Source organism: Rhamphochromis sp. 'chilingali' (assembly GCF_963969265.1).
Source record: "Rhamphochromis sp. 'chilingali' genome assembly, chromosome: 12".
Classification (NCBI taxonomy): domain Eukaryota; kingdom Metazoa; phylum Chordata; class Actinopteri; order Cichliformes; family Cichlidae; genus Rhamphochromis; species Rhamphochromis sp. 'chilingali'.
The window spans coordinates 16,259,650-16,283,313 of NC_137939.1; the positions used below are offsets into that span (position 1 = coordinate 16,259,650).

Below are 23,664 nucleotides of genomic sequence, written 5' to 3' on the forward strand. Positions count from 1 at the left end.
TAAAACAATTATTGGACCCAGATTTACTTAAAGTCATTTCCTTTTAAAATGATTTCCACTGCTGGCAAAAACTGAAATCAGTCCATACCTTTAAGAATCTATTCATATCCCATAACCTCCGTGGTGGAGGTAAATATTCTTAGATGTTAATGGCACAGTTAAGTACTTACTATACACAGGACTCCACAATAAACACACCTGACACATGACAGACAAAAGCCAAGCTTTATTTTGTTACATCAGGACGGACAGAGTTATCCCTGTGACTGAAGGCTAAAGTGGCTTTAGAGGAAGATACTGTTTGGAAAGCTAGAGGTAACAGAGTACAATTCCCTAGAGAGGCTCCATCTTTCTAGTGGTTTTGACAGTTGTAACAGCATTCAAAAGCAATAGCAGCTTCCTATAGTCAAACTGAGCCACACTCAGGTAAAAGGTCCAGACTGTGCTACCTCAGCCCCCTGCCTAGCCCTCTTTATTTCCACTGGCCTTTTTCATAGTCCCACTTGGCAGAGATGCCCTGGATGGGGTTGATCTTCATGTCCAACATCCTCTTCAGCTGCTGGGACTTCCATTCGTCATCAAAGGTCTTGGGACGTGGAGGGTAGACTACAAGGACAAAAGAATGCAACTCACATGATGCTCCACACTCCAGTATCACCTGTAATTAACTTGCCAAACAAACTTGCCAACTAAACAGTTGCATTATTAAAGCCTGATGTTCATCTAGCTGTGCCAGGCTCTGTTCAGGTCCTTTCTGGCCCAGCTGGTTTGACTCACTGGGAGATTAGAAAAGAGCCAGAGCCATCTTTAATGCTATTAGTTATTTCCTTAATGAAAGTCTGCTGAGAGAGAAAAAAAAAATGACACTGAAGTGTGTGATGTTGACAAGAAAGGTTTGGTGTTCTCAGCCACAGGCATTGCTTGTGTTACGTTGCGAGAGAGACTGGTTTAACTTTTTCAGACCACAAAAGTCAGATTTTACCGTAGACACTCTGCCACCAGATCACTATGCCTGTGAAGCCCAGGAAGAAGAAAATGCCCCCAATGACCGTCTTCCACTCTGCTGTCTGCTGCTTCATCTCTGGGTAGGTCTTGCAGAACGTCAGCCGATACACTGCAGCAGGGGAGGAGGGGGGTAAGATGAGTGCATCAATAACACAGCACCCCCCCTTCTACTGAGCATAATGAGCTAAACTAAAGAACCTACAGGCAATCTTTTCTTCTTTAGTCAGCTGACCCCAGGGTCCTTTCTCCTTCTGCTTCAGGCTCTTGTCAGCATCAGTCAGGACATCTTTGTAGGGTTTGTCAGGCAGTGGGATGTCCACACGGTCCCAGTACATTGGCTGAGACATGTCCACTGACTCGGACACCTCTGGAGGCACAGATACAAAGATACTCAGCAGTGTACATTTGTCCCCCCTCACAACCCACTCCATCATTGATAAGCCCAGGTACCATCTTGTCTAGATGAGTGTGTAGTTATGAAAGTACATAAGCGCCATCTGCTGTTTAACTCAGTATACTGCATGATGGGAAACCCCCCACTAACAAATCACATTACTTGACTTAAATCCATAATTCCTTTGGATCACGTCTTTTCTATGGTGGCGATCTTCGTCAGTTTCGGCCATTACTAATATTAACAATATAAACTGCAGCCATTTTAGCATGAAATTTGTAAATTTTTGTAAATTTTTGTAGTAAATTGTAAATATTGTAAAACTTTTCTTCTGTCATTTAATGGTCGGGCATTGTACAGCTACAAGCATTTCACCCCCATGTCATACTGTGTATGGTTGTGTGTGTGTGTGTGTGACAAATAAAATTTGAATTTGAATTTGAAATTGTTGGTAAACACTTCAGTTTTTATCAATAACTCTAAGCCTTAATTTACACCTGTGTTTGCCTACTTTTCAAATTCCACATCTCTGCCGTGATAGAAACTTCATATCTCCATGTTAGCTTAATATGTCTGAAATTGTTCTTTTTAAGTTTATGCTCTGAAAATTTAAGGTCTTGTCAGTATTTACCGTTTTTTGTGAGACAGAAAAAACTTTAGAGATGCCATTTTACTTATACTATTAAATAAAAGTAAGATTAAAATATTTATAGTGGACCTATAAATCCCCTTTGAACGATCTTCACCTTTGCTCGCCATCCTCGTGCTGCTGGTAGTCACGGCAGCTGTCGCGCGCCTGGCCAGGAGGCATCCCACGCGCCCAGTAGTCAAACGCAGCATCTAGAAACAGGTAAATGTACATTAACATCATTATGACTTTACCGGCATATAGTCATAGACACCGTAGAGACAAACCTCAGCGGTAACTTGAGTTACAGGTCAGTGACGGTTAAACACTGGAGTCTTTAGAGAGAAGAAAACACTCAGCAGGAGCCGTACAAACGCTGCTAGCAGGGTGAACACGGGTGTAATTGATAAATACAATTAGGCGCTGCACTGTGTAGTGTCACCGTCACTGCAGTGAGCCACGATGCACAGCACTAATACAATAAGGCCAGAATTAGTGTTCTTAATTATGTTTACTCTGCAATGTCGCATTAACATCACTGCTATAAAACCTGGAAAAGAAACAGTTTCATCTCTCTTTCCGACACAATATTTTTAACATTCGAGGGTACTAGTTAGCCTTACCCCCCAGCACCTGTCTAAACTAACCTATCTACCTACATAAAAACGTTTTTCTTAGAAGACATAATAACAATAAATATTTTTAAAGTGCTTTTGTGGATATTTTGTTGAGTCCATTTACATATAGGGGATTTTCACATACTTCACTGAGTTGACTGACTTGCCCCCCCAATGTAAAATTTTCTAGATCTGATACTAGAGTAATAGTAAGAAGCAGTATTAATTGTCATATAAGATAAGATAGCCTTTACTAGTCCCAGAGATGGGAAATTCACATTGTTACAGCAGCAGTGGTGGACGTGGCAGGAATAAATAAATAGATGCAGCATACCTAAGAACAACTATACTATGCAAACATAGAAGAAACTATACACTATACAAGGCAGAAGAAATATAATTTAGATATAAATAAATGTATTTATATGTATATATGATACAATAGTACAGTATGCTAATAGCAGCGGAACAGAATGTTTCACAGTGCGGTGGTTGGATGTCAGTGGCAGCAGGTATTGAATATTGCACACTAAAATCCAGGTAACTTCAGGATTAACTCTGGGTTTCCACTACTACCAGGGTGGCTCTCTTCTTACCTGGGAACATCACTGTGGTAACTGGGTTTTCAGTACTACCAAAGTGGTTCACTTGGGAACATCGCTATAGTAACGTAGGGTGCAAACCCAACCTGCTCCAGAGCATGTTAGGTTCTAGATCAGAGATTGGCAGATAAGAAATCAGTCTATTGACTAATCACTTCTCTTGTCATGGATGATCCCTCTGACCTATGTGCATTGATGATAGGAGAGTTTAAGCTTTTCAAGAGCATATAAAATCTTTGTGCATGCCTGATGAACAGTGGTATTGTAGATTATTAGATGCAGCTTTATTCCTTTATCTTGTCTGCATCAAACAATTTTACATCAGTTTTATTGTTCTGTAAGTATTTATGCATGATTCCTCATGACCGTTATTCAATAAAGACAGTGAAAAAACACCCTGACAGTCGATACACCTGGACATATGAATAGCAATATCTAAATTGAATACAGACTGCTGCTGTCCATTGATGGGCAACATTTTTTTCACTTGCTGTTACCTGGCACTAGAGCTGTACCATAAACAAATAATGAAGCCCAATTTTCCAGAACAGGGACAGAACTTTTAACTAACTAAAATAATAAAGTACATCCAACTTAGCTAATAATCTCTAGTGATCTAGCCTACATTAGCTAACATTTCTGACACTGTTTAGAAAGCAAAAATACACAGACACAGCAATGTCCCCACATTATCAGAGCACTTTGAAATGTTTGCTGTATTTCATGTAAAGTGTGTTTTAAATCTGCACCAGTGATTTAGGTCATGAAATTACCTCATCATCTTCTTTTTGCCACTGCAACAGAAGTCTTATTTATTAATGACAAGCCACACTGTTGAAGCAACAACACCTGTGTGACTGTGTGACTGCACTGTAACATCATGACAACAAGAACACAGAAGGGTTAAATCTGTTTTCATTCTATCCTGTACCATCTCTAGGAATGCAAAATGTCATAAAATATCAAAATAACACTTTGTTGTTAGTACTTTTACTATATCCCAAAAGGTTGATTTTTTTTCATCTGGATGTAGCATTTTCAGTGGGAGAAACATTTCGTCAGTCGTTCACCTGCAGGTTGGGGAAGCCTGTGTAAAAGGTTAACATATGTTAACCTCTGGATTACACTAATAGTTAAAAAGTTAAGAGATAAAAAGACTTATGGGGATGTTAGTTCAGTTTATGTCTTCATACAAGGAAAAAGGGAACACCCCAGTTATATTTTGGTCTTTGTTATATCGTTCAGTGTTAAATCAGTATTTTCTAATTACACTTTACATCTTCCATGGCATTACTTAAAAAATACCACTAGGTGGCGCATAGCGGCCAGGAGGAGCGTAAACCCCCCTGGGAGGCAAATCTGCAGAATAAATCCTGCAGTTGAAACGTAAACAAGTTCATGATCTGTGCCTCTTTATGTCAATACACAGCTGCGGGATCTAGGATCGCACCCCTCCCAGGCACCTGTCACACCAGGGGGGCAACACCTGCAGTCAGCTGAGACTGAAGAAGTCACTTGGATGAGTGGCGAAACGTTTCTCCCACTGAAAACGCAACGTCCAGATGAACAGAATCAGCCTTTTGGGATTTACTTAACTGGATGTTTGAGTATGCATCAAGGTGCTTTTTATTATGGTTTATTATCTGGCAACTCTAAAGCAAAAGATAATGAGGTGGCCAGACTACCAAAAAGAGGATTTGGCACTCTTCCAAGCCACCTTTATAAAGCACTTAATGAGATTCACCTGATTCGTCTGATTCCCTGTTGCACATAACAAAGCAGAGACGGTATTTCTAGCTAGCTTTTAAATAACAATGTGCACATCAAACATTATGTAGCAGTAGTCTGAGCAATAGATATTTGAGATTCCTTAACTGTAATGAAAGTGTCTGCTTAAAATAGGTTAAAACTGGGCTAATAGAGTTTTTATATTGTCCAGATGAACAGGTTGTAATCTTTAATTACTTGTCAATAGATCTGCTATAATAGATTATCTGAAAGAAGTTAACTGGATGTATTCATGAAATTCTGGGTTGTTTATTAAACCAAGATGTTATAAGGTCAAGTCCTGTGAAACACTGGCAACATGTCCAGGGTGCACCCCACCTCTCTACCCCCATTACCCTGAATTGGATAAGCAGGAAAAAAAAATGAATGGATGGATATAAGGTCAACAAGTACAAATAGGTGTCTTATTTTAGGTACTTGATGATTATGTGGACTTGCTCTACTGCATGTGGTTAAGAGAATGAAGTCATGTTCATGTTTGTCCATTTATCTGCTTTTCATCTGCTAAATAGTTCAACTTACTTTGGAAAATTGTGGCCAAGACGATTGAGCCTTTGCTTCAGGTTTCATGGCTAAAAGTATTTTGTTATATAGAAATCTGTGATTATTTATTTTGAATTATTCTTAGACACTACAATAGGTCATCCAACTAATTAGATTTGATGGTAACATTGCACATAATAATATTATTATTAATAATGAATATTAATTAGAAGGCACTGTACGCATGACATTATGATTGAGGCCTCACTGAAGGTTTGATCCTACAATTGCCCCTAATTCAAGCATAAAGTAGTACCTAGCTCAGTAGAGCTTTTACACATAAATAGCTTAGCAAAGAGCCAACTTAAATTGTATCTTTAGGCATTTTGGTACTAGCACTATGTCAAAAATATATATGTTTCTTAACCCTTTAACTGTCTGACAGGCCTAGGTATAGATAAATAGAATTTTATCCCTGTCTGCCGAACCCAAACAGGGATTCTCAGGGAAGTGATTCTCAAAGTTATTAGCTGGAAGCTCGGCATGGTGTGCAGCATGTCCTTTAAAAGATTTTAGGAAACTGGACAAGTTGAGGATAGAAGTAGAATTAGCAGCCCTAAGCCCAGTTAAACAATATCTGATGAACAGTATCTGAAGTATTCTACTTAAGAAATGGAAATGATAAAAAGGATAAAATTTAAATAAAAAAAAGATGGAAAAGATAAAAAAACCTGAAAAAAACAGACGAGGACCCGAAATATAGCTTTTACCCTTAAGCTGAACCACTAACTTTTTACTGAAGCCTCGCCAGAAATGGTCACAGTGGAAGGGTATTTGACAAGAAGCCATCGTTAAGGAAGGGAAATGGGGAGAAAAGGCAAATCATGTGAGTAAAGTCAGGACAGACGTGCAACAGTAAGTGTCTACATCCATCTGAGAAACATGGTGGAGGCTCTGTTATAGTCTGGGGCTACATTTCAGCCATTGGTGTTGGGGATTCTGTCACAATGATGAAATTATGAACACAGGAATATAACATCAGCTTTTGATCCACGCTCAGTGTAATTTGGGAAGTTTCTGATTGGCAATGGCTTCATTTTTCCAGCACAAATTAAATCATCCCAAAAACACTTCCAATGCAGTTTTTAAAAATATTATTTACTGTGTTTCCATGTGTGTTTGGATGTTTCAAAAATCGTTACATCTATTTCCTGTTTTGCTAACAAAATATATAGAAATGAGTTGTGGCTCAAGACTTCTGCACAGTGCTTTAACAGAAAGACACTAAGACAGAAATTAAGTCTGATCCTTGATAGTTAAAGTTTACCTAAACAAACTGTTACCTGGTATTATTTGCAGGGTCCATACCAGTGGCCTAGTTCATTTCAGATAATAACTACCTTTTAGAAGTATCTGTCCAATGAATTACATGTTTCTAAAATCTCTGTTAGGTGGCAAAGTCCCTACAAAGTATGTACCAAGTATGTCTGCACAGCATACACCCTCAATTTACACATTTATCTTTTTGAGGATTTTCACAGAGGAAATTCATTCCATAGCCCCTTATCATAACCATCACAATTACATCCCTACCCCTTACCCCAGCCTTTTCTCATTTCTAAACTGAACTCTAAACCAAATTGTAACACTCAAATAATGCATTGAAAGTCCGTGCCAAAGTGAGGTCGTGCCGCACTTTCCTAAAAACGCCCTCACTCTAATGGTATGTAATTTAAACTGGTCCTCACTCATATTGGCAAACCACTACTCAACACCCACCCCCATACACAGCAAGTGAAAATGGTGGAAATTGGCCATGAGTCAGTTGAAGTGTCTGAGCTGACCTTCTGCAAGGGCAGAGGTAAATGGAAACATTTAAACCGTGTTACAAACACATATTTGGAAAGAAATAAGAGACTCGGTTTTGCCTTTACAACACCGTTTCTTTCTGCAGAATAAAACTGACTCAAAGACCCACTGGCAAACAAAAAATTATACAGTTGCATCAACAAATCTTGAAGTTCAGTTTTTATTCTGCAAAAATAACCAGTAGTGCTGACTTACTTTAATTTGCATTAAAAGTGTGGGTTTTTTAGGCTGTTCATTTTGACACACTTCTAGAAATCTCTCAGCTCAATCTATGTTGCTTTTCTGCACGTCCGCCTCCTCTCCCTTGCAGTTTGGGGTTGTGTGAGCAGGGAGACTCGTCTATTATTTCATCTATTTCCTAAAGTGTTCCTTGCCAAACAACACTACAGCCTGTTTATTGGATCGGGCAAAGAAAGATACTCACAGTAGATGAATTAAAGCTGCAGCAGCAAAAAGCCAAATCTTGAGAGAAAAGGTCTCTTTAGAGCTTTCTTTCCCGTTTCGTCTCTGCCCTTATCGCCACATAACACTAAGCAGGAATCAGCTGGTGTGTGGGTGAGAGAGGCTGGATGGAAAGAAGAGTGTAGAGAGAAAGAGAGGGAGGGAGCTTAGACTGAGAGTGACCAAACTAGTGCAAGTAAACAATCGAGCAAAGCATGTGATAGGACTAGCAAAGAAGGGAGCCAGGCAGAGTTTAGACTGCAGAACAAAGGCAATACAAGGGCACATTACACTTCTGTTACTGACCCATCTCCATGTGCTTTCTTCACTGCTTACATTCAGCCAGAGTGGAGACTTTGGGCTCACATTTGTGGAGGTTACATTAGGACACACAGTGGGCTATCTTTTACAGTACAAAATGAGAGATGAGTGCTTGTATATGAACAGTCAGACAGAGATTTCGGGAAATAAAGGGTAAAGTTTCCACGATTTACCCCTAATTCATGCACAAGTGCACGCTGGCACCAGGTCCTCATTAATCTCATAGCTGTGACCAACTGCTACTGGGTTATATGTGGTGCACAAGCTGGTCAACAGTCTCCTATGTGCAGGCAGGAGGATAGGGGTCAAATAAGGACAGACTTTTCATAGTAACCTCACACTGCTCAGTTGTGTGAGTCTGCCAAAATACCTAGAACCCAAAATTCAGTTAAGGTGGTATTAACCTTTTAAACATTTCTTCATGAGGGGGTGGGGACATAAAAAGCACTTTTCAGTTAAACTCGACTTAAAAAAAGGAAAATAAAGCAGACATGTTGTTATTAAAAAGCAAGGGAGCTAGTCGGGAATGTTTCTTTCACTCATGTTGTTTTATATAACCCTAAGATTATACGCTTTGGTTCACTGACACTATCTGAGTTTATAGTCTGGGAAATGCAGGAAAAGCTGGCTGATAATGTAAGCCAGCCAGCATGGGTCAAAGTACAGCTAGAGTTATTTGCTAAGAAAGGAAATCTTGTCATAAATTATTATCCCATCTTTGTTTAGTGTTCCATCTAAGTAGATAAAGAATTTTAAATGCACTTTCCAGAGCGAAATCAAAAAGATAAACAAAGTAAAAAAGTGCCATTTTTCTCCTAAGTTTTGGAATTCAGCCAGGTGGTAGTGTGAGGCAGGAATGCAGAGTTGGGGGAACGTCCTGCCCATGCTGCTTCCTTCCCTACCATCTGTAGTCATAATCAAAGTACACTCTCTGTCAGTTCTAGAGTTTTGCATATCTGGACACAATAAAAAAGATCTAGTCGTTATCAAGTCTTAAAATTAGATAAATACAACATGAGATGAACAACAGCACATGCCACATTACACTGTGTCATCACTTAACAATAACTGAGCCAAAATGACAAAGCAGTGTGTGGAAAACCTGAGCACACTTAGTACAATAACTTTTAGAACAATAATTTTATGTAATTGTCTTTTGTATGACACTATCAGTCACTCAATTGAGTTAACTGAGTTATGCTCCACTTTCTTTAAGCCTCGCCACAATCAATGGCGGTCTGGACTTTCACTTGGCCACTGCAAGAAAAAAAGAAAGAAAAAAAATATATATATACTGCTACCTTTTCTACTGCTACCTTTTCAGTAGCAGTAGTTGCCTTCACAAGCAAATTTCAACACACAGTGTGGTTCCTAACATTCATCAACAAAACAGTTTAAAACATAAATAGAAAAGTCATATATTATTAAAGTGGGTGGCATTGTGGTTAGCACTGTTCTTTACAGAAAGAAGATCCTGAGTTCAATTCCACCATCAGGCCGGGCTCTTTCTGTGTGGAGTTTGCATGTTCTCCCCGTGTTTGTGTGGGTTCTGTCGGGGTACTCTGGCTTCCTCCCACAGTTCAAAGATATGCAGTTAGTTTAACTGGAAATCTAAATTGCCCTTAGGTGTGAGTGATTGTCTATGTGTTAGCCCTGTGACAGACTGGCGACCTGTCCAGGATGTAGTCTAAGGAGTTTGGAAAGAAAAGCCTCTGGACTTCTTTAAGTTGCTTGAAGACGTTTTACCTCTCATCCGAGAAGTTTCTTCAGTTCTAGGGTCCAATGGTGAAGAGTCCAAGTTGGGATAGGCTCCCACCCGCGACCCTGAAAAAGGATTAGCGGCAGAGAATGGATAGATGGATATTATTGAAGTAATCAGTATAGAACCTTAAAAACAAGAAGAGACTTTAAAGGGTTTTATTCTTAAAAAAAATGATAATGGTAAATAAAAAACTGTAGTTGCAAATGATGGACTAACCTTTTACCCTTTTTGCTTTTAGGGGTAATACCAGATACACCCACTAGACAGCAGTACCACACAAACATCCTTAGACTAACGAACTGATCTCTTTATTTGTAACCATAGGTGAGTTTGAGCACCCATAAAAAGAGTCTAAACACCCCTAGGTTTCTTCATAGCACCACTAAAAACATAATAATCATAATAATGCATGTAGTATTAGTTTATGCCATTGTTTTTAACGGATTCATTATTGAATAAGACTTTTGTTGCTGTTGTTGTTTGCTATGTTTCATCAACTGAAACATAGCAAAAGTGCAAACTGTTCTGAACGTGGAGGTATTGCTGTGACTTATAAAGTGTCTACTTATTTATATTTGACTTTAGCTAGATCACTAGACATTAGTAGCATATTCTGTTTCATTGTTACATTAAACTTTTGGGTGGCAACACAAAGACTGAGAGGAGGATAGAGAGGGAGCAAAAAGAAACGAATGGACATGTCACATTCAAGAAATTATGTTTGTCCACATTCATGTGACAGACTACAATCTATTCTCCACTCTTGAAATTTTGAATACACAATGCTCTGTGTTGAGTCTGGACAATACAGGTTTGTATGAATTACAAAACATTTGTGTAAAACCGACTCTGTTACCAGTTCGCTCCTTGTCCAGCTGTGTGGAGAGGCAGGGTGATTTCCCACTGTCTTTGCTGAATAATGGTGCTGTAAGTGCTTAATGATTTGGTGGACTGCCTCTGCTGTATGTGGTTAAGAGACTGAAACAATGCTGTGTATGTTTGTCCTCTTTTCTTTCCTTGTTCTTTAACTTACTTTGGAAAATTCTAAAGGGCCCATCCTAAATCTAGTGAATAATATTGATTACTTACTATGAATTATTCTAAGACACTACAGTAGACCATCCAGCTAATTGGGTTGCTTCTAAATTTTGTATTTTGGGGCTTCGCCTTAAAATATAAAGTGCAACTGTTGTTGTAATATCAATCTATATAAATAAAATTGAATGGCGTTGAAGCCAACAATGTAATCTGTATGCAACTGAATCGAGATCTAAAGAGATTTGCAAACATAGTCTGTTAATATTAAGTTCAAAGCACTGTATGTGCAACATTATGGTTGATCCTAGAATCGACCCTGCTTGCATCATAATTACAAAATGAAAGCATTAAAAAAAGGCACATTTGTCAGTTAGAGTTGAAACAAAGCCAAGTATTTATCTTGCTGGAACTGATCCAGGCCGTATTTCACTGGTGTATATAAGTTCCTTTTCAACCATTTAAAGCATTCAGCATTTGAGAATTCAGTCACAGCGTTTCGAGTTTCTGATTTAGCTGAATAAAAACAGGAATACTATTTTTAGAACTGGATGTGACAGAGATGAAGATGTTGACTGAAACATTTATGCCTGTAGCATAACTACAAGAAAAACCATCTGCACAGTCGTTCAGAACACCACATATGTAACCAGTTAAGTTCTCTTAAAGTAACTTTTGAATGCGTGACAAAACCTTTATTTTATGGTTTCATAATTCATGAACTCCAACGCAGCTTAAAAATACTGCTTATTTCCCTGAAGCTCATTGCCTGTCCTGTTTTTCTACATCAGTGTAATAGCTAACGCAGATGCGCCTGTGAGCGTTCAAGCTTCTCGTGTTGTCTGTCAGTGTCATTAAGCAGCCACATGCTGCCCGACCAGTAGGTTTCAGCTTTCAGTTCTCGAGAAGTATTTGAATCAAAGAAACGCATAAGTTTCAGATTTTCCATTTTTCAGCCAAAGCAACCTCACGGATGATAAAACTCTCGAAAATCAAGCTTGTGAGATGCATTTATCTCAGCAGACACAAAGCAGCTCTCTCAGTGACATTTAGCGAGGGTGCTGCGTCTGTCAAACGAAGGCAGCAGCTGGCAGTACAACACAAACACAGTAGGGCACGCGTCCCTGATTTAGTTATGGAAATGAGATGAGGACCGTGACGGGGCAGATATCCCCAAGCCTACCCCTTCGTTCCTACTCAAACACTTGTGCTTTATTTCCTTTGGGGTTTCACCTTGTTTTGACCCCCCCCAACCCCACCCAGCCACCCTCTGCTGTCCCATTAGAATTGGAGATGTTGCTCCATCTCTCATGAGAAGCATTTGCCATCAGTCATTTCTTCTCTCCCCTTTGTCCACCACTAAGCCATCGTGCCTTTTTAGGACAATAAAGCAGCAGAAATCAGGGCTGAAGGGAGGGAATCAGCTTGGAGTCAATCTGGCACATTAACACACACAGACATCAACACGCCTCCTTAAAAACGGGCCTAACGGCAGATCTCTCAGCTGCCTACTCAAACATGTTTCCCATCTGATGTCCTGACAAAAGCCACACTCAGCACACTGATCTCAGACGGTAGCACTGACGCTCTTTGGAATTGATGGCAAGTGCCTTGTCATCAGTTATCATCTCCGTTTGTCAAGATGAGGGCTTCATCACATCTTTTTAATCAACTGAGTTTGCCCTGCAGGAAAGTGATTCTGGGAGTCACTCGCACCCTGTGATTCCTGCACTCTGTAAGTTATTTTGTTATTTTGACTTTTTTCTTTCATTTCCTCATGTGCTATTGATCATATGTTATTGTGCGGAGCCGCAGGGCAGAGACCCACAAGGATCGAGGACTGAGCGTCTGCTCGTCAGTCACGAGCCACAAATGCGTCTACAACAAACTCTTAATTCCTTTAACACGGTGTATGTAGGTCACAGAAAGCAAGAACTCATTCTGATTCCGTGTGGCCTCAGATCTTTCTGCCGCTGCCTGCCCTCGTGCTCTGTGTGTGTGCGAAAGCCTCAGACTCGTGCCTGGCTCTGTCTGTCACAGCTTACCCTCAGCGTGTCTCAACGTGTTTTATTTGGCCTTGTTCTTCCTGTATAACTTGTCTGGACCTTGGCAAAATATCACAGCGTGCGTTGGCACGTGAGTCTGCACGACTGTCCCCTCCACTTCTGCCCTTGCAACATTGTACATAACTGGGGCATACTCCCAATTGCCCCCACACTAGCAATATTGCTCGTGCTCGCTTTCACTTCCCAGTCCCTTCTGTAATATTGAGCCTTGCTGCTTTGGGTTGTATCGGTGAGCAGTGTGCCATCGCCCCCTCGTTGGCATCCCCTCAAAGAGAACACCAAAGCATGACTAAGGATGAAAGGGACTGGGATCAAGTGCTCGTTCTGCATGCATAATCCACATTAGTAGCCAAACATACGAGCTACATTTGATTTTTGGATCATTTACTGCAGTGCGTGCTGAGCTTAATTCTATATATTGCATCTGTTCATTTGCTACTCTTTAATTGGGTTGGAGTAAGCAAAATGGCCCTTTAGTCCTTCTCTCTCGCCGGATGTCTCAGCTCAGCCCTGCGGGAATGCATATGTTTCCAGACTAAATGGGGTATATAATCCCTCCACATTCTGGGTGTTGGACATGCTTAGAATATATCAACATTAGGCATCCAGCCAGCATGCCCGAACCACCTCAACTGACCCCTTTCAACACAAAGAAATAGACCCATTCTGAGTTACCTTATGACATGAGCTCCTCACACTCACATCTCTCCTGGTAAATAGGATGCAGCATCATGAAAATCTGTTATTATGACCTATATTTATATTTTGGAGTTAAATCAGCTCTAGCAGCAGTATGAATAATTGCAGGCAAAATTCTGTGAAATACATTTGACTGCTTGATTGATTATCTGTCCCCATCAGTCACTTGTCAGCTACAGTGGGGCAAAAAAGTATTTAGTCAGCCACCGATTGTGCAAGTTCCCCCACCTAAAATGATGACAGAGGTCAGTAATTTGCACCAGAGGTACACTTCAACTGTGAGAGACAGAATGTGAAAAAAAAAAATCCATGAATCCACATGGTAGGATTTGTAAAGAATTTATTCGTAAATTAGGGTGGAAAATAAGTATTTGGTCACCTCAAACAAGGAAAATCTCTGGCTCTCACAGACCTGTAACGTCTTCTGTAAGAAGCTTTTCTGTCCCCCACTCGTTACCTGTATGAATGGCACCTGTTTGAACTCATCATCTGTATAAAAGACACCTGTCCACAGCCTCAAACAGTCAGACTCCAAACTCCGCCATGGCCAAGACCAAAGAGCTTTCGAAGGACACCAGGAAAAGTATTGTAGACCTGCACCAGACTGGGAAGAGTGAATCTACAATAGGCAAGCAGCTTGGTGTGAAAAAATCAACTGTGGGAGCAATCATCAGAAAATGGAAGACATACAAGACCACTGATAATCTCCCTCGATCTGGGGCTCCACGCAAGATCTCATCCCGTGGGGTCAAAATGATCATGAGAACGGTGAGCAAAGATCCCAGAACCACACGGGGGGACCTGGTGAATGACCTGCAGAGAGCTGGGACCAAAGTAACAAAGGTCACCATCAGTAACACACTACAACGGCAGGGAATCAAATCCCGCAGTGCCAGACGTGTTCCGCTGCTGAAGCCAGTGCATGTCCAGGCCCGTCTGAAGTTTGCCAGAGAGCACATGGATGATACAGCAGAGGATTGGGAGAATGTCATGTGGTCAGATGAAACCAAAGTAGAACTTTTTGGTATAAACTCAACTCGTCGTGTTTGGAGGAAGGAGAATACTGAGTTGCATCCCAAGAACACCATACCTACTGTGAAGCATGGGGGTGGAAACATCATGCTATGGGGCTGTTTTCCTGCCAAGGGGACAGGACGACTGATCCGTGTTAAGGACAGAATGAATGGGGCCATGTATCGTGAGATTTTGAGCCAAAACCTCCTTCCATCAGTGAGAACTTTGAAGATGAAACGAGGCTGGGTCTTCCAACATGACATCCAAGATCCAAGATGGCGCCGCGTATGGATGCCCTGGTGCTTCAGTGCGTTACTTTTGTCTTGTTTTTGTGCATTTCTTCTGTGTCTGGGCACTCCTCTGGATATTCTTACACCAGAGAAGAGCTCCTTAACTGCAGGACTACAACGCCTGTGGATTTATTTCCAATATTTGTCGCATCTGCGGCAGATTTACTGCTGACTCTGATCAGGAAAGTGAGACGTCGAAAGAGAGGTAAGCGAGCCGGCGTACTCGTGCGTTTGAGGAAACGCGGACTGAGAACGGCCCTTCCTGGGATCTTCCTTTCTAATGTACGCTCACTCTGGAATAAGATAGACGAACTGGCCCTGATGAGAAGCATGAACAGAGACTTTGCCTCCTCCTGTGTCTTATGTTTTACGGAGTCGTGGCTCAGTGAGGACATCCCGGACTGCGCGCTCAAGCTGGAGGGCTTTCATCTGCTGCGCGCGGACCGGCAGGCCGCTCTCTCCGGTAAAACCAAAGGTGGAGGTGTCTGCTTCTACATCAATAGTGGCTGGTGCACAGATGTAACAGTGATTGCTCAGCACTGCTCTCCCTCTCTGGAATATCTTTTCATTCACTGCAAACCGTTTTATTCTCCGTGGGAGTTTGCTTCATTCATCCTGGCCGCTGTTTACATCCCGCCGGACGCGGATGCGCAAGCAGCTCAGTGCGCACTCGCAGAGCAGATTCTCCACACGGAGCGGACATACCCGGACTCTCTCATCATTGCTCTTGGGGACTTTAACAAAGCCAATCTGAGCCATGAGCTTCCGAAATATAAGCAGTATATTAAATGCCCGACCAGAGAGGAGAGGACATTGGACCACTGTTACAGCACGATCAGCGGGGCCTATCGCGCGGTGCCGCGCGCTTCACTCGGACTTTCTGATCACGTCATGATCCACCTAATCCCCGCGTACAGACAGAGGCTGAAGCTCTCCAAACCTGTCGTGAGGACCAAAAAACTGTGGAGCAACGAGGCTGTGGAGGAGCTTCGCACGTGTTTGGAGACCACAGACTGGGACACAATGAAGGCTGCTTCTAACAGCTTGGACGAGTTTACGGACACTGTTACCTCCTATATCCACTTCTGTGAGGACAGCATTGTGCCATCACGCACCAGGGTGAGTTATAACAACGACAAACCCTGGTTTACCCCTAAACTCAAAAAGCTGTGGCTGGAAAAGAGTAAGGCGTTCAGAAGCGGAGACAGGGACTGCTACAGAGAGGCCAAGTACAGGTTCACTAAGGAAGTGGACATTGCCAAACATCAGCACTCTGAGAAGATGCAGCAGCAGATCTCAGAGAATGACTCGGCCTCTGTGTGGAAAGGTTTTAGGAATATTACAAACTACAAGCCTAAAACCCCCCACTCCACTGATGACTTGCTCTTAGCCAACACCCTTAACGACTTCTACTGCCGTTTTGACGAGCCATCAGGCAGCCTTCACACCTCCAACGACCCCAACAATAGAGGCACCTTGGACACTCATTCCCCCACCTCTCCCCCCTCCATAGAGCCATCACCACCTTCAAACTGTTCACCTGCAACACCCGCCCCCTCACCCCACACAAAAGAGGATTTCACACCACCTCCTCCGACCACAACTCTTCATATTCATGAAGCAGATGTGAGGAAGCAGTTTAAGAACCTGAATGCTCGGAAAGCTCCCGGCCCAGACGGCGTGTCTCCTGCCACCCTCAGACACTGTGCAAATGAGCTGGCCCCAGTGTTTTCTGGCATTTTCAACTCCTCACTGCAGGCATGTCATGTGCCTGCCTGCTTCAAGTCCTCTACCATAATCCCTGTCCCCAAGAAACCTAGGATCACTGGACTAAATGACTACAGACCCGTGGCTCTGACATCTGTGGTCATGAAGTCATTTGAGCGCCTAGTCCTCTCCCATCTCAAGACCCTCACGGCCCCCCTCCTGGACCCCCTGCAGTTTGCATATAGAGCCAACAGGTCTGTAGACGACGCCATCAACATGGCCCTACACTTCATCCTGCAGCATCTGGACTCCCCCGGAACCTATGCCAGGATCCTGTTTGTGGACTTCAGCTCTGCCTTCAACACCATCCTTCCAGACCATCTCCGAGGCAAACTTTCCCAGATGAATGTGCCTGATCCCATCTGCCGGTGGATCACTGACTTCCTGACGGACAGGAAGCAGCATGTGAGGCTGGGGAAGAATGTCTCGGACTCCCGGACCATCAGCACCGGCTCCCCTCAGGGCTGTGTTCTTTCTCCTCTGCTCTTCTCCCTGTACACCAACTGCTGCACCTCCACCCACCAGTCTGTCAAGCTAATCAAGTTCGCAGATGACACCACCGTCATTGGGCTCATCTCTGACGGGGATGAGTCTGCCTACAGGAGGGAGGTTGAACGTCTGGTGTCTTGGTGCAGCCACAACAACCTGGTGCTGAATGCCCAGAAGACAGTGGAGATTATTGTGGACTTCAGGAAGCACACAGCCCCACTCCCCCCCATCATCCTGACTGACACCCCCATCACCTCTGTGGACTCATTCCGCTTCCTGGGTACCACCATCACCCAGGACCTGAAGTGGGAGCCCACCATCACCTCCGTCATCAAGAAAGCCCAGCAGAGGATGTACTTCCTGAGGCAGCTGAAGAAATTCAACCTGCCAACACGGACGATGATGCAATTCTACACTGCAATCATCGAGTCCATCCTCACCTCCTCCATCACCGTGTGGTACGCTGGAGCCACTATCAGGGACAAACAGAGACTGCAGCGTGTTGTGCGCTCTGCTGAGAAGGTGATTGGCTGCAGACTCCCATCTCTGCAGGACCTGTACACCTCCAGGACACTGCGGCGTGCAGCCCGGATCTCAGCTGACCCCTCTCACCCGGGACACAGTCTGTTTGACCTGCTCCCCTCAGGCAGGAGGCTCCGGTCCATTCGCACCAGAACCTCTCGCCACAAGAACAGTTTCTTCCCCTCTGCTGTTGGTCACATGAACAATAACCACATGACTGTCCCCGCCACTAACACATGACCCTACGCTGTGTCACTGCATCATTTCATGTCTGGCACTGATCACCACCTGCACTCATGTATATATCTTTCTACGTAGCACTCATAATTCTTATTCTCATGTATATATCTCATGTATATCTCATGCACATATCTTTCTTTCTACATAGCACTTTAATTCTTATTGTCTGCACTGAAACACCGCAGCAATTTCCTAATGTTGTAAACCTCAACATCTGGCAATAAACCCATTCTGATTCTGATTCTGATTCTGATCCAAAACACACCGCCCGGGCAACAAAGGAGTGGCACCGTAAGAAGCATTTGAAAGTCCTGGAGTGGCCTAGCCAGTCTCCAGACCTCAACCCCATAGAAAATCTGTGGCGGGAGTTGAAAGTCCGTGTTGCTCAGCGACAGCCCCAAAACATCACTGCTCTCGAGAAGATCTGCATGGAGGAATGGGCCAAAATACCAGCTACTGTGTGTGCAAACCTGGTAAAGACCTATAGTAAACGTTATTGCCAACAAAGGTTATGTTACAAAGTATTGGGTTGTATTTTTGTTATTGACCAAATACTTATTTTCCACCCTGATTTACGAATAAATTCTTTACAAATCCTACCATGTGGATTCATGGATTTTATTTTCACATTCTGTCTCTCACAGTTGAAGTGTACCTCTGGTGCAAATTACTGACCTCTGTCATCATTTTAGGTGGGGGAACTTGCACAATCGGTGGCTGACTAAATACTTTTTTGCCCCACTGTATATATATGCATTAATTAGGTAGCAATGGATACAGACTTTGGCTTCAGGAAAAGGTCATATATTTAGCTTAGTCTAAGAAGCTTGACATATTTAGTTTAGCCTCACTGAGCTCAGAACTCAATAAGAATTCTAGTCTTTCAGTTTCTACACTTCTCTCTGTGCTTTTATAAGGCAGATTCACATAAAACCTGCCTTTTCACTGACCTTGTACACAATTGTGACTCCTCTAAAGTTTGGTCTTTTGTTGCCTGAAACTTTGTAAATCCTCTCAGGGAAACTAGACTCCTTCTGTGTGTATTGTATCCTCTCGGCCTTGTCATAACGTTTCATCATAGATGAACATGTACACTGACAAATATCTTTGCTTCAGGGTCAGATTCCTCCTCAGGGCCATAGATTCGGAGGCCCCTGACCTCATCTCTTCTGCTTCCCAATGAACTGCAAAGCTTCACATTGGAAACAGCAGCAACATCTGAAAATAAAATGATCCTGAGGTCACTTTGCTCTTCACGTATACATTTCATACTTTGGCTGTATTCTTCAGTCCATAAAGAATAGACTTGACTTCCAGCTCAATGTCACCACATTCCCTGCTTACACTTTATCTCCTAAAATACATTGGCGACATGATCATGAGTTGTCTTACAGCCCGTACAGCATGATGACCCAGGACAGATTCTACATTTGACCCTGAGAGTTTCTTGTCCCTCTCAGTCCTAGGGAGGAGTTTCATTTTAACAGCATGTTTTAGTTTGAAATGAAAAAGATAATTTGATTCGTTTTAACTTAGAAATCAAACTCATCAGTAGCTTGTTCAGTAATGTGCTCCTCTCAGTTCGCTCCCAAATTTCTAAAGTTAGTTCTGGTGTAGTGCGATAACATTGTTTCTGCAGGCTTTGTGCTGTCTTGATTTCATTGGGCAAGATCTCTCACCCACATTTTGTGGTTTGGCTATTTTCTCTCATCCAGGAAAGCTGATCCAGATTTGCTGTTTGTTTGTCCAAAAGGAAATCACACTGAGAGAATTCAAGTTACAGGAGCACATTCAAGTCGCCTTGAAATATATTTAAGTTACTACAAAAATCATCAAATGGAGGTGTTCTGTGAGTGTTCAGTCCCCAAGATATTACTGCCTGATGATAATTAATTTAATTAAACATGCTCATTGCGATTAGTTCAAATGCAACCAAAGCAACAGGGTTAATGGAATGCTAATATTCAGCACAATGCTTTAAACTCATAAGCATAGATTCATTCTTCTTTATAGGAAGTTTCTTAGAAGACTTTTATAAGAAGTACAGGTATGGAAAAATGCCAAATCTTCCCATAACTATTTATACTTGTACTGAGGCATACTCAACGTGCTGCAGTCCTCTGGTAGTCCCAGCTCAGAAAAAAATCACATTTGGAACATGAATACAAACCAAAACAGGAAACAAAGCAATTGCTGAGGTTTTTCACATTTTTTTGCAAAACCAACCGAGGCAGCAGTCTCCCTCGCTCAGCAGTCATGACCTCATGTTAGCATGTATGTGCAAGGACGATCATATGAACTGGTGTTTAAGTCTGGCCAAACAAGCAACCTTGCTCTCTTGACTTTCTTTGTGTGATACATAAAGGGTTGTCTACACTCCAAGACACTCATTCATCGTGCATCTCTGATGGTTGGTTGTTAGCAGACATTTTGGTATGAAGTTGCCTACAATGTAATATTTATCACCTTGCCAAAAGGCTGATTCTGTTCATCTGGGCGTAGCGTTTTCAGTGGAAAAACTCTTCAGTCTCAGCTGACTGCAGGTTTGCCCAACCTTATAAACGGTACATTGCACAGTGACTGAAACTAGCAGCACTGGGCTTTGATCGGTAGTTGTTGATCAATGGTCATGAGAATTTGCATATTAATGATTAAGGAACTGACCTCACAGCCCATTGTTCAGTCAGTTGTGCTAGTTTACTTACCTGGATGACTGAGCATGCATCACGACATTTATCACGGGGGCAGCACGGTGGCACGGTGGTTAGCACTGTTGCCGCACAGCAAGAAGGTCCTGAGTTCAATTCCAACATCAGGCCGGGGTCTTTCTGTGTGGAGTTTGCATGTTCTCCCCGTGTTTGCGTGGGTTCTCTCCGGGTACTCCGGCTTCCTCCCACCGTCCAAAGACATGCAGCTTGTGGGGATAGGTTAATTGGATAATCCAAATTGTCACTAGGTGTGAATGTGCGAATGAATGTGAGTGCGAATGATTGTCTGTCCCTGTGTGTTGGCCCTGCGACAGACTGGCGACCTGTCCAGGGTGTACCCCGCCTCTTGCCCTATGACAGCTGGGATAGGCTCCAGCGCCCCCTGCGACCCTGAAAAGGACAAGCGGAAGCGAATGGATGGATGGATGGATGGATATAAGTCAGTGACCGTTATCCTTTGGTCTCAAATTAGTAGTTCCTCTTTCCTCAGAGTTGATTAAGTTTAACTCAGGACCTGACCACTTTGTCACCACTTGTTGTTTCTCCTGTCGCTGCTTGAAGTCGCGGAATTGCTTTCCTTACTCGATTAGGTAATCCAAATTGGCATTATTTTAATTTATGTTACTATATTACTATCTGATAGTTTAGCATGACTGATAGATCATACCACTAGAACATTTGATTAATTAGCTAAGAGTCTCGCTGTGTTGAGCAGTTTTTAAAAATACTGGCGGTGGCCAGGAGCAACCCTCAGTAGATGCACCTGCAGTATAAATGTCAAAATCCTACATGGCTTTGTTCTCAAGTTATCGCATTCACAAACTCGGATGTTCAAGTAAGCCGATACCTCATCAGCCTTTTACGATTGAGAGGTAAAAACCTATGATGTGAACTTTCCTTAACTCTTTACCCCAACAAAGCTAGTGAATCAACTGACCTATAATTCAGTTTGTCAACACATGTTGACAAACAACGAGAGGCGAAAATGTTGGACCTGCCAGGCCTGGGAGCTGCTGCTGGTCCTCAGTGAAACTTTCCCCAAACTGCAGCCTCCGGCCTAGCTCACAGCTTTGCTATAAATAAGTTTGCCATTTACTTTTTGGTGTTGGAGTCTTTGCTGATGAAATGACTGGAAAATTTGACCTAATTCCCATCATGATATCAGGAATTGAAATCAAATAGAAATGTATCAATAGTGTTTCTCTTAGAAATCTGAATCCTGTCGCAATTAATACATCTAAACAGCATCACTGTTATTTACTGCTGACTAATGTGCTGTGAAGAAGAAGTAAAAGGAGAAGTAAAACTTGTGCATAGCCTTTTGATGTAAGTGGGTCACACAAACAAAATAATGACTAGTGGAGCTTGTGAAGATTCAGAGTCTGGTTAGATGTTGTTAAGACTCTGAACTAGTTGGTTTTCATGGCCTTACTCTGTTAATATGCTTGTGGGGTTGTTGTGTGGCTTGGTTACCGTGGCAGTGGTGGCCCGGTTTTTGTCTATGTCCTGAAAGCTGAAAGCCTCTGTGTCAGGAAACCTTTGGTTCCCATGATTGATCACCTGTGGACACAATACCAGGGTCCTGACCCAATGGGGTTCCTATCTACGCAGTAATTAACTTAATACCAATTAATCTACAGACTCTGCTGTCTTCTGTCAACTCTGGCTATTTTGTGAAGGGGCATGGATGTGCAGGACCTCGGGTAAATGTGACAGGAATAAAACGGCTCCAAGCTGATGCAATTAGTGCTAATGGGTTTTCTTTTACAGACGGACAAGAAAAAGAGCTTGGGACTGAACCTATGCAACCCACTCACCTGTTAGTTTCTCTGATGAAGAGCTACTAGATGAGGTTAAAGTATCAAAGAATATGAGATGATATTTAACGTTAAATCATGATCATCTGTTTATTTAAAAGATAATTATTCATGTGTCCTGCTGCTGTTTCTGTGATGAAATATTGCTCAAATGAAAGAGAGGGTGGCATTTACGGTAACATGTGCTGGGCTTACTGTTGCCAAGTAACAAAATGAGAACCAGACTAAATGAACTGGCTTCATAATATGTCGTTTGTCTTCAACCTCAGATGTTAAATCACAGTTTCAGCAGTGAAACAAGTCCACTGTTGACACTTTATTAGGGTTCTGCTGATGGATGATGATCTTGGGGATAGCGTGATCATCGCTTATTAAAATTTAAGATTCCTCGTTTATGGTGTCACTTGCACTTAGAATAGCGGCATGTGGGCATGCACGCTCATGCACATACACACTGCCACTGCTCACAAGTGTGCACACTTTAACTTTTGACTTAGCTTCACTGCTCCATCATCATCACAAAAAACGTAGTTTATCCCCTCAGCCCCTGGTTTCCTCGTGCGCGTGTGTTTATGTAAAAGCGAAAGTGAATTTCAGGCGTGCAGTGATCATATCAACCAACAAGCTACAGCCTGAACAATACGGTTGACTTATTCCTAGGACTTGCATGGTAACCGTATAAGCACACCTTGACATGCTTCCAGGGATGTGATTGTGGAACAAATAAATTAAAGAATTTGTTTGTTAACACAGTTTGAAATATTCCACCATGAATACACTTTCAAATAACTAGCACAATCACAGCAGTGTGGCATGCAATCACTTCATCTTTTGTGTTTTTGCATGTTTACAAGTCACTGTCAAATCATTTGAATATGCCACGAACACTCAATAAGATAAAGTTCCTGTTCAAGTGTTTTTTTGGGTTTTTTTGTTTAGCACAGCCAGTCATGTGTAGCACTCTACATAAACAGTTTCTCAAAACCAACTGGACCAACTGGATTTCCACTCGCCATTGTACCTGCTCTCACTTCGTAGTTCTTTCATTTAAAGTCCCTGCTCTCACCTCCTAACACTCCCCCCCTCTTTCCTTTGCCTTTGTCTTCA

General features: G+C 42.3%; 1 protein-coding gene across 1 annotated transcript; it reads right to left on the minus strand.

Annotated features, from left to right (window-relative positions):
* Positions 1 to 217: 217 nt before the first annotated feature.
* Positions 218 to 7,948, minus strand: cox4i2 (cytochrome c oxidase subunit 4I2). The gene is made up of 5 exons (XM_080899577.1): positions 7,811 to 7,948; positions 2,146 to 2,239; positions 1,208 to 1,372; positions 983 to 1,114; positions 218 to 606 (listed from the first exon to the last, which is right to left on the minus strand). The coding sequence occupies exons 2-5, from the start codon at positions 2,237 to 2,239 to the stop codon at positions 473 to 475; spliced, it is 525 nt and encodes a 174-aa protein (XP_080755703.1). The 5' UTR covers positions 7,811 to 7,948; the 3' UTR covers positions 218 to 472.
* Between the last annotated feature and the right edge of the window lie 15,716 nt (positions 7,949 to 23,664).